General features: G+C 34.6%; 1 protein-coding gene across 8 annotated transcripts in view; it reads right to left on the bottom strand.

Moving 5' to 3' along the window:
• CNOT2 (CCR4-NOT transcription complex subunit 2) overlaps positions 1-12,661 on the bottom strand; it is a 120,165-nt gene that overhangs the window by 20,297 nt on the left and 87,207 nt on the right. For 7 of the 8 annotated variants that reach the window (XM_061130012.1, XM_061129984.1, XM_061129976.1 and 4 more), the window contains 2 exons: positions 9,898-9,964; positions 720-867 (listed from right to left, as the gene is read on the bottom strand). In XM_061130012.1, coding sequence (XP_060985995.1) covers positions 720-867; positions 9,898-9,964 — 215 coding nt within the window. The remainder of the gene's footprint in view (positions 1-719; positions 868-9,897; positions 9,965-12,661) is intronic. The other variant, XM_061130019.1, reaches the window with a different exon arrangement.

Consider the following 12,661-nt stretch of genomic DNA (forward strand, 5'->3'; position numbering starts at 1 on the left):
TAAGCTCTCTATAAGCACTCATTAAAATTCTCTGTAATCAATCAATCGACCTAACCCTAGAATTTCAGATACACTTTCAAATTGCATTGTAAATTTTTATTCATTTAATTCTCTTGTCTGGTCATTTGAAAAGAGAGAAAGCTTTCTGAAAGTCAAAGTAAACAAACCAACAAGAAAGGGCAAATTTTAGAAGAATATTGGTGATAGCAAAGATGAGAGAACTATTGGTGTGACTATCACATAACATACAAACATATTTCACATATATATTTTGAATAATTTCATTCCAAATGTATGTCATTCTATCTTCTTAACACTAAGATGCATCATTTTTTGTGATCTGCTTTATTTTATTCTCACTGGAACAATGGATGTGTGGTGAGGGAGCAATAAATAGAATCATCTGAGGAGTGATTTGAAATTGCACATTCTCCTTTGAAGAAGAGAGTTTGCTTTTTTGAAAAAAGATCCCCAGGTGGTGATTAATCCTTGATACCCAACCCAGCTGATAACCAATATGCTAGCTGCAAGATAAAAGCATCTTACACTATACTTATCAATTTGCAATGAAATTAAATGAGCATAGGGTATCAACTTTCTTTTCCTCAGGCACTGAACCAGAAAATCAAATAAATAGTTACTTTATTAAAAAATTAAAAAGCTCGCTTACTCTACAAAGATACATTTTGAGAAATATTCTGGTCCATCGATATAAATACCTGCTTGGAGATGGAGGCGTGTGAAGTGACATTGTTGGTACCCCTGTTGTTGGCGTGACGTGGCTCGGTAACTGAGTGCCTTGTGATAAGCTGCGATTTAACTGAGGGGTGTTGTTGCTCATCCCCCTCATTGGAAGGCCTAGTGCACCTATTAAAAGAATTCAGAAGAAGGAAATTCATTGCCATCAGGAATGAAATTGCTATCCATCTTCTGGAGTTGGTAATTTAGAACATTTAAAAATGACCTAACATAAAATAATATGCAAATTTTAAATGGAAATATTCAATTCACTCCAAATGGACTCTAATCTGATTTTAACAAAAATGTTTGTCTGAAATTTAATATTATGAATTTTCATATTGCTTCCATTTTTCTATTTTTTCTTCTTTGCTTTTATCTATCTTCTTTTCATATTTCTATTTTACAATAAACTGTGTCTGCCAATAACAAATTAGATGACTTGTTTCAATAAAAACATTTTGCATAAATATGCCTTTAAGAAATTTGCAATCTTGTGTTTTTATATTTTAAATCATAACTGAGTTACACAGACATTTAATCCCCACTTTGCTGAAGTAGTTTAAATTTTTAATTGATCCTTTCTAAATGCATTTAAGAAATAGTTTATTTACTACTATTTACACATACATATTTCTCAACATAACAATTTTTATAAACACAATATGTCAGCAACTGTTAAAAACTCAACCTGATATAGCTATGAGACAAGAATGCATAATATTTCAAAAGATTTCAAAGTACAGTGACCTTCTATTTATCTATCATTTATGAGGCCAGATGTGAGGTTAGACGTGTTCAAATATGTGTACTTTAAAAAAACTAGTGAGTTTACCACTCAGAAACAAAATATTAAAATAAAAATAAACCAATTGGGATAAATCATTTCCTGCCTCGTGTTAATATAAAATATCAATTATTATTTTCTGAAAAATTCAGAATAATCATCATAGATATTTAATGTCCTAGATGCTTTCCTCCCCTTTTATCCCTCAAAAGTAAGGATGTTCAGCTATCATTTATGTTGTCATCACACCTGCCTATGAATGCCAATATGCTTCCTTTCCTCTATCCTCATACTTTTTGATGCCTCCTGTTTCTAGTCTATTGTGGAATGACGTATCAGTCAACCACACTTATTCCGAACTGGAGATTAAATAAAAATGGCAAGATAGGATGAAAGTTAATGAATAAGAGGATTTTAGCACAAAGCATTAGACTCCTTCCCCCTCTTTCTGGTCTAACTTTGGGTTCAAGAATTTCAAAGACCTGAATATTTCGAACCTATGACTTCCAAAAAATTGGAATATATTGTATATGTTCTGAATATTTTCCTTCAAATACTGCAAATTTATTTTCTGGCATAACAGTGTACCACTTTGTAATTTGGGATACCAGTGAATCCTGAAGATTTAGCTGGAATCTGTCAGCTTCAGTACTCAGCTTGTAGCCTAACTGCTTCTCATCTGAATGAAGCCAACAAATCCAATTTAATGTAACTACTACATTGTATATATATTTATATTCCATGAAGATCTGAGCTTGACTCTATTATTCTTTAAGTCACATACATAAAGTGAATTGAACTAGACTGTATGTTGGTTTAGTCATTATATGTATGTCTTTCACTACAAGTTTTGTGATCTTGAGTATACCACTAGCTATAGCCACTTCCTCTGAATTTAGGATACAATAAGGAGGAACAAGAGATTAAAAACCAGCATACACAAGTCATAAGTCTTTGCCTTTTCTCAAGCACACTAGCATTCCTCTAGGCCCTCTAGATGCTTCTCCCATAATGAACCACCAACATGACACTTTTCACATCACTTACTAAACAACCATCTATTGAGTGCCTAATGTGTCAAGCACTGTGTGAGCTGCTGGGGATATGGCAGTGAACAAGACAAAAAAAGCTCACATCCTTTTCCCTAAATATGCTGTCCTAAAGTCAGCTATAGTTGCAAATTTCCCACAGGAATGTTTCTCACAGTTACTGACCACAAAGAAACATACAATTTTAGAACATGAAGGGACCTTAGAGATCACCTAATCCAATGTTCACATTTTACAGATGAGGAACCTGAGCCTCTGATAAGTTAACTGACTTCTCCAAGGTGACTCAAAGAACCAAGATTAGAATTTAGATTTCTTAGCTCCTGGTGTTCTTAACTGGAACCCTATGGGAACCCAATTAAACAGTAACTGAGCACCCTTGTGAGTACTCACTGACTTGCAACAGCTGTTATCTATCTATTCTTTTTCTCTTGCTTTCTTTTCCTGAACATGTTTACTTCTCCAAACTTTTTCTAAACCAACGTATCTTGTCTTTCCCCTCCATTTGCTTTCTCATCTTCTCTGTCTCTGTCAAGTTTCCGTTTCCTCTAGACTTACTTTCTCTTCCCATCTCATTCTCTCTATACCTTCATCATTATAAACAAACATTCATGTTCAAAAGGACTGCACCCTTCTGGCTCCTCAGTAAGATCTTCTGAAGACCCATGAGCTCTGTTTACTTCAGCCTTTCCTATACTACGCTGTACCATGAAAATCTGTAACTTGAGAGATACTGTAGAGACTGCAGATTATCTGACCACTATCAAAATAACTTGAGAAGGAAACAATAATGGGTCAGGTAATTTATTTAACTAATTATAGATAGGCACATTTGAATTAACCTACAGTGAGGAGAGCAGAGGAAGCGAGTATGAAATAAAGAACTCAAAGATTAGCATTTAATTTTATTTTTTCCTTTAACATTTTGATTTCATGAAAACAGCTAATAAATTCAAATGGTCTGAGCTGCATTTTATTGAGCCAGGTGGGTAGGGGAAGAAATCAAAAGAAAAGACAGGAATGCATCAATTTCAAACTGGATCAATAACCTCTGAATACTTAATAACTGAGTTACTTTAAATTCAACTGAATTCCTTTAAAACACACAGAATTAATACCACTGACTAGAAACAGATTTATTTTTAGGAATGAAACACACAGTCGTTAAATTTGAGTTGCTTGAGTCAAACTATTAATATTACAACGGGGCAGGGTCAAGGGAGGGAAAATTTTAGTTTTACTAGTAAAATTAGAAACATCACAAAAAATCATCTCTGTCCATGAATCTCCAGGCCAGAACATTGGAGTGGGTAGCCACTCCCTTCTCCAGGGGATCTTGCCCACCAGGGATCGAGGTCTCCCGCATTGCAGGCAGATTCTTTATGAACTGAGCCACCAGGGAAGACCAAAATATTATACCGGAAGACATATAAGCTGAAAGGGGAATAAAATATCTAGCTCATTAAAAAAAAAAAATCTGACATGAAATAACTACAAGTAGAAAATGTTAAGTATGTACACATAAGCTTGTGTATTGGAAGGACAGCAGAATTAAGTAAAATATATCAAGCACCTAAGAACTACGTGAAGCACTATGCTGCTTCATCTCCTTATAAAGTATTATAGAGAAGGTATTTATCCCTTTTATACAGACAAGAAATAAAAGAACAAACTCCCCGCTCCCCAAAAAAGAATACCAGGTTAAAAAGCAGTTTAAAAGTTTATAGATCTGAAGCAAATTTTTCTTTAATCTGACAAAGAGATAATAAAGTATAATACTGTATTAGAAGAAATACATGAACATATTCTAAGTAGACTCCTACTATTTGGCAGAGTGCTAAACAAAAAACGAATTGAATTCTTTATTGATCATTTTTCAGAAATCCAAAATATCACCTAAGAAATGTTTCCATGAACTACCATTGCACAAACTGGTTAATAGCATATTCCTTAAACAGTTATCACATGATATGTCACACTTTAGTCAATCTTTTGCTAAAAATTAATAATATTAATGACATAAGTAATAAGAAAAAAGGTAATAGCAACCAAATTCTTGAATACTCATACTTAAATAGAGTCTCCTGAAATCTTTAAAGAGACGGGAGAAAACTTAATTGATGCAAGAGGTCTTCAAGTATCCCCTTTCCATTCCCAAAGCAACTGGCTTCCTTAACTCACTGTCCTGCCCACACATAAAGGGCAACTATCTTCTTACCTCCTACCTGTCCCCATATCCTCTTACCTCCAACTTGTCCTGCACTTAGCTGGTTAATCTTCTCTGTATACTATTTCATTATGCCATTTCCTTCATTAAAATCAAAGAATTTTAGAGAAAGAAAAGTCTCCAGAGACTTTTCCAAAAGACTCCAGAGTCTCCAATCAAATTACAGATGAAGGTCATTCAACTTAATTTATAGATGAACTAACATTAGGCATTAAGTGACTTGCCCAAGATCACAAACAATGAAGAATAAATACACTGATTCAATTTCTTGTCTCTAATTTCAACCAATCACACTTTCTGCTTCCTATAGTAGTTGCTAACCTTTGCATCATATGGGAAACTTTAACATCTGGGTCCCTGCCCAGAAACTGTGACTTAGTCTGGGTCCAGCAATTCATAGGCAGTGGGATTTTTTTTTTTAACTCTGTGGGTGTTTGTTTCGGGGGGGGGGGGGGGGGGCGGGCGGGGAGCAGTAAGGGTTGAGAAACACTGCTGTATAGTTAAATCCAATCTCAATTTGTTTACTCTTTAAAGTGCTCTGTTAAGACCAAAAAAAATTCTTCTAGTCTTTATTTTTCCCTGAGATACAACTGACATAATAGTTTTCCAATCAACTTAATATTTTACTCACCCAATACAAACTCTGGTTTCTAGACACCACATACTTGACTTACACTGTTCTTCGTTATTTCCCTAGTCTTCTTCCCAAAATATACCCCCATATTTTTACTCATATCCTTCTCCCCACCTAGAATTCTTTCCCTCCTATTGTTTTACGGAGATAAAAGACTATTTAAATCAAAAAACCAAAACCCAAACTGCTATGATCAAGGTGTTTATGTGCAGTGTATGTATAGCGTACTTGGGTGTATACGGAAGGCACCTCTAAGTCAAGACAGGAAAGCAGAATGAATCTGGGATCAGCAAATGTTTGCTAGAGAATACTGTACATTAGCTGAATAAAGGAAGAGCCCTAGTCAGGCATTTGGCAGTGGTGCTAGGAGTTGGGGTGGGGTGGGGGGTGATGTAAACATGTCACTGCAGTTCAATCTGAGAAAACTGCAAGATGTGTGAAAGTGAGGACAAGAGATATGTGCCTGGTGGAAGAGTGGGCTTGCTTCTGAGCACTAAGGATATATGAGAGAAGCATGGATGAAGTTAACCTGGCTTCAACATCCTCAACTATGAGAAGCTGCTATGTTAGAACCCAGCCACGATTCCCGAACAATATTTGTCTGCATCTTCACAGCAGGTGGCACTCTATCTGTGGAATAAACTGTGTCAACCTCCTACAGATAACTTACACTCCTCCTAGTTTGCACAACAGATTAGTGGCACGTTTTCACAAAGTTTTGCAGGTCTTAAACCTTAGAGGCCACCCTTATCCTTCTCTTCTGTTCATACTCCACATACCCAAATCATATTAGCTGTATGTCCAAAATATCCCAAATCTAACCACCTCTCAACATCCCCATCACTAATCCAAGCCACCCTATTTTCTTGCCTGGACTGCTGCAGTAATTGCCCTTTCTTTTTTCTTATCACTTGGCCCACTTCCAGTCGGTCCATTTTCTACATAGCAAGGTGATCTTTTAAAAAGGAAGCTGTAAATTCCCTCCCACTAAACTTAGAATAAAATCCAAATTCTTTATCAAACCTTCACAAGACTCCATGATCTGACATTTGCTACCCATTAACCTTCCACTTTCTTTTTTTATTATACTGGCCCTCTCATTCATCCTTTAACACATGAGGTTCATTCTTACACTGTCATGAATTAAGAACATTTGCATTCAGTTATCTGTACCTGAAAAATCTCTTACCCAGATCTTTCCAAAGACTTCCACTTCTCAACAGTCTGGTTTGTATTCAAGTATTACTTTGTCAGAGATACTCTTCACCTACTTGAAAACTGTTAATCCCATCTACTCATCCACTAATATGGTAATTTTTATAGTACTTATTACCAGAATATTATTTGTTTACTAAATGTCTGCATGCTTATTCTATGTCTTCCTTCATTAAAATAAAAGCTCCATGAAAGCAGCAACTTTGTTATTTGCCACACTCTTCAATCCTGGGATAATTCTTCACTCATGGTATAACACAATAAATAACTGCTATCATAATTCCTTAGTCAGTGGACTCTTGGAGTCTGTGGATTTAACATTTATAGTTTCTACTATGTGTAAATTGCCTTCCAAGGTCATGACATTCAGTAAGTAATATGTGGCACCCACGTTTCAAAGAAACTCATGTTCGAAAAGTTAAACTTATAAAGTAAGGCAATCTTGGCTCTATTACTTACTATCTTAGGCAAGTCCCTTAACCTTTAACAGGGTTATTGAATGTTAATTTCTGGTTCCCTGTTCATTCCAATCCAGCAAACAGCTTCAGGGAGTCCAGGGGTCTTTAAACCTAGACAATGTACCTAAAATATCCCACCCTAGTAGAGAAAATCATGTAACTTTAACACAAGACTCCATTCACCAGCTTCTACAGTTACCACTTGATGCACAGCAGTCACACAAACCCTTGGATGAAAAGTTAATTACAGATTTGTATACAATTGTACTATACTAGAACCCATGATCTCACTAGCTCCAAGTCCAGCGTTTTCTGGGTACCGTTATGTACTACACAATCACTTCCACCCAAATCTGGCAAAATGCACCTTTAAGCAGCTCTGTATCCATTCCAAGAGACACTCCTTCCCTTGTTTAAACTCAGTGAGTCTGAGGTTTGGAGAGGGCACTCTACCTTCTCCACCTTTTCTACCTCTCATCTCTCTAATCACCAAGAACAAAAACAGACAATAGACCTTCATTTTAATGGCTCAAATTCCTACTGAACTTTGCCCATCTGAATAAAGAGTTAATAGTGGTACTCAATCCACTTGGGAGGCAAAAGAACTTTGTTGTATCAAGTCCAATGCACAATTAAAATTAGTTGCCATAAGAACAGCATCATCAATCTATTCCCACCTACTTATTCTATCTCCCCATCCTTTATTAAGGTCAGGCCCTCAAGTTTTCTCTTTCTGACTTACTTGTACTACTGAAGCTGTGATCCTCAAGTCCTAAATGGTAGCTGATGTTCTCTCTGACAAGGTGTATGTTCAAACTACTTTGGCCCTGCTAGGTCTATCTTGACAGACAGAGCCCAGGAATTCAGGCTCTGTTTTATTTTACTTTACTAGTTGTAGTTTCCAGGCCTGTGCAATAGAAAGAAATAACTGTACCCTGACTTGAGACATTTCAGTTCCAGGTGACCTGTGGTTCACTTTTTTATAAGCTAATACCTACAATGTCAGTTAAAAGAATAAGTCATGCATTGAAAATGCTAGTTCTTCATTGCTACAGTAATAGAGCCATTTATTATTTTAAACTCCAACAGGAAATATTTGTCATATATGACTTCTTTTTAAATTAATAAGTACCTTAAAATACTTTCCTAATGAAAATAACTTTCCACATTTATTAATCTTTGTAAAACTTTAACAATCAGCACAATCATGTACACAAATTAAGAAGTCAATAAATGTTTATCATACCAATGAAATAACTATATTCCAAACCTAGTCCAGGCTCTAACTTAGCTCAATTACAATTTCACATTTGCAAGTTAAAAAAATTAGGTCAGATTTTCAAAGTTCATACAGCTGATAATGCTGTAAAATAACTGACAGTCTCCTTCATTAAATAATCTTGGCTTCTCAAATTTAACTTTTTCCTTTCCATTATCTACTTTCTGCTGTGATAAACTGTGGGCTTAAGTTCTTAGTAGTGATTCTATAGAAATAAAGGGGAGCTTTAAAATAACTAGATATTTCCAATGTAAGGGTTATCAGAAGAGTGAAAGTAGTAGATTTCAAACAAAAACAGTCCAAACAAAACAAAACAGCTAGCTAATAATATTCCCTTAATAATGAGAATGAATATTTGCTGATAAATAAGCAACATCTTTTTTGTGTAATAAAAGGCTTTAAAAATATTTTCTACTTAACTAGAGGAAAACTGTTAATACCAGTAAGTGATTAATAATTTTCCTTACTAATTCTGTATTAACAAAAATAGGGCTATGAAACAAAAGATGGAGAGAAAAAAACAAGATGGAAATTGTATTTTTGTAACAAAATACGCTATTTCCCCCTACTGAATTTCAACATAAAATTGAAGGGTAAAGTAGTATGACAAACTACTCTAACATCTATCAAAATTTGCCTTTTATTGGGAAAGAGTTCAAAATGAAATATCTGAGTTTTATTTGAAGTTGGTTAAATCACTTGGTCATCATATTATCTGCTTTAGTTACTCTATTATTCTGTAATTTCTCATGGGAATTTATATTCCTTTTAACACTCCCTCCCACTAAAGAGATGAGAAATCAGTAGTCTCTGACATTAAGAGAGATGATATACCTTATTAATATATAACAGTTTGGAAAATCAATTTGAAAAATTGGCGAAAATTTTAAATTTAGTTTTATAAAAATTTTGTCATAATAATAGTTAACATTTATTGAGCGCTTACTATGCGCTAGGCACTGTGCTAAGCGCTATAAAAGTTAATACAGCACAAAATAAGAAATAAAATCTTGTATATGGAAAAAGCATTGAACTATGAGTCAAAAACAGAGATTACATACCCAGACTGAGCTACAGTAAAGAAGTATTTGCTAAACAAAGAGAGCATTTCACAAACTGCTAGGTTATGGGCTTACATTAATAAGGCCAAAAAACATAAGCAAAACAACCCACCTAACTGGCCAATCAAAAATCCTTTAACCTCCTCTAATTGAAAACACAGAGGATGTCTATTTTTAATTTGTTTAGCAAATCTTCTCCAAACCTACTGCAAAGGAACATACAGATACGAAAGATGCAGAAATAAATTTTGATCTACCCTATATCCAAATAATTTTGAATTAGAAAGGTCTGAAATAATGAGGTTTTGCTAAGTAAAATAAGGAAAACTGAAAATTAAATATCCTTCCTTTTAAATCCTAGAATAAACCCACAAGGGCAGCATTATTCTTTATTTGATAGTTATTTTTTCTTTAAATAAAGTATCCCAGAATAAATACAAAATTCTTACTTTGTTGCCCGTATAAACTTGCCCCAAACTGAGACAGCTGACCTGATGTAGATGGTGATGCCAGCATCTAGAAACAAATTAATTATATTAGAGCATAAAGAAAGTACACAGAACATTGCATTGACACTTTACATACAACATATCATAGTATGTGAGTCAAATCCACATTTCTTCTCAATCTTCAGAAAAACATAAACATTGCATAGTGAATTCCACATTAATTAAGAGCATAACACACTGGATGACATCCAACTATGCAAATAAAATCAATTTTTGATCACTACAAAGTGTTTTTTCTCCAAATTACTCTAAATAAAACTATGACAGCATCATTACTTTACTTAAAAAAAAAACAAAAGCAAACTAGGCTAATAAAAACATGAAGACAGTACCTCAAGTCAGTCTCTATTAATTTAACTAAAATTACTGGATTCTTAAATAATATATTAAGCTAAGTTCTAAATTCAGTTTATTAAAGTTTATTATTTTATTTATTGAAAATGAAATTATCTAAATAGAAAAGCTTTCTATTTTATAATAGCCACTGATTTTTATATAGAAATAATTGATGTGTATTAAGTGGGTAGAAAAATCTAACAGACATACACACACAACCATATACATGGGGACATGGTACAACACCAAAGGACAAACCCAAAATACTTACAAAAATATTTATACGTGGTATATAATGTACATTGTATGTACACGCATAGCATTGGTACACAATGCCCTTCAATCTACTGCATCATTTCCCGCCCCCCAGAATAAAATTCTTTGAAGGATGTTATATTCATGGAACATGTCATATTCATTTTTTATTTCCTCATAGAGACTAGCACTGCATGTAGCAGTGCTATAAAAAAGCTAGATGTTTAAACTGAGTAAATGAAAATGTGTATGTGTAAGTGTATGTTTGTGTATTCCCTGTCTTATATTAAGCAACCATCAAAACACCTTAATTAAATAACATATGAGTCATGTCATCAAAAGGGTTATAATCTAGTGAAAGAACAGAATGAATTATATTAAATACAACTAATTATGTTCCAAGGCATAGTGTGGTAAATGCTCTAAAGGAAGTATAAAGCAACACTGGAGGAAAGTATTTCTAAAAAAGGGTCGAATACTTCCCAGAGTTTAACATCTGATGTGGGTCTTCCAGGGAAAGAATATGCAGCGAGTGTGATAAAAGCTAGTGACATGATTAGAAAATAAAATACAGAAAACAACAGTGACCGAACAATAGAGTAATTAGGGAAAAGAGATAAGGCCCACCCTATGCACACCGGGGCACAGAAGAATGGGAAATAAAGAGTATGATGGGGCCAGATGTAAATGGTCTTCTTAAATGCTATGCAAAGATGGCTACTAACTATGGCAATAAAGAGAAAAAATAATTTTTAACCCTTTCTTCGGGAGCCACATTGCGTGGCATGTAGGATCCCACTTCCTAGAGCAAGGATCAAACCCAGGCTCCCTGCTTTGGAAGCCCGGAGTCTTAACCACCAGCCTACCAGAGATATCCCAGAAAAAATAATTTTAAGCTGGGAAGTGACATGATCAAACTGTGTGCTTTGGGAAGATAATTCCAATAGCATAACTGGATGGAAATGGTAAGATATTAAGCTAGAACAGAAGCGGGACTAAAAAGGAGCCTTACTGAAATGGCTGAGGTAAAGAGGAAAGGAGGTGGATGGAGACCCATCCACTCTGGTTTCCAGTGTAAGAACTGGGTTGACATTGACCACATTAAGAAGCCAGGAGGAGAAATATTTTAACAGTAGAGTCTTATACAATATATATTTCCTGCCATCTTGATGCTGAAATTCTGAATTATTTTAATTATTATGAAATTGAGGAAAGTTTTTATACAATAGTAGTTTTAAACTAATGACACACAGCAGACTCTTCTGGGGTATAGCTAAGTTCACACTAAACACTATATTTAAATACAGCAACACATTTTCTGAAGAAGCATCAAACCTTATAAATATTCCTTCTGAAATATGAAGGGTAAACAATATAAACAATTAAACTAAAAGAATATGCATTTTATGCCTGACCAAGTTCTTCTGTTACATACAATTATCATTACTATTACATAACCGCAAATATTTTAAGCACATTAAAAGTTCATTTCCAACTTGCAAGAAAAAGATCAAAGAAAATGTATACTGAAGCTTCAGTTGGTGACAGAAGGCCTTAATAATCATGATTTTCTGTTATCATTATAATCTATAAACAAAAGTAAAAGGGAATAGTTTCTGCAGGCTTCACATATAAGATGCTGGCCAACATGAACCCATGTCTTGGAATGATACATAATGTAAATATTCTAGAATGGACCACTGAAATTTTACTTTTCCCAGAAATGTATATGCTTACTGTGTACATAACTCCAAAGAACAGACATTTTATCTACTTTCTCACAAAGGTTATACATTCACAAGTTAGTTACAGGTATCACCCCTCTCAGTACTGAAGAGAACGCAGAGGAGGAGACACACCATGGAGGTAAAGGAAGAAATGGATCCCTGGGCCAAAAACACTGGAGTCAAAGAGCAGTGGGGTGACCCAACCACCAGTGTGCCACGTTAAATATTATAATTCCCTCTATGTATGAGTACATGAGGAAGGTTAGTAAATGCTGCTTTACAGAAATATGAAAGCACTTTAATAGTTCATAACCTTACAATCATCCAAGTAAAATAAGCATTGATCAGCTAAACATATATTAAAATGACTTCAAAATGTGTCAGAA

This window comes from Dama dama, chromosome 3 (genome assembly GCF_033118175.1).
Source record: "Dama dama isolate Ldn47 chromosome 3, ASM3311817v1, whole genome shotgun sequence".
NCBI lineage: Eukaryota > Metazoa > Chordata > Mammalia > Artiodactyla > Cervidae > Dama > Dama dama.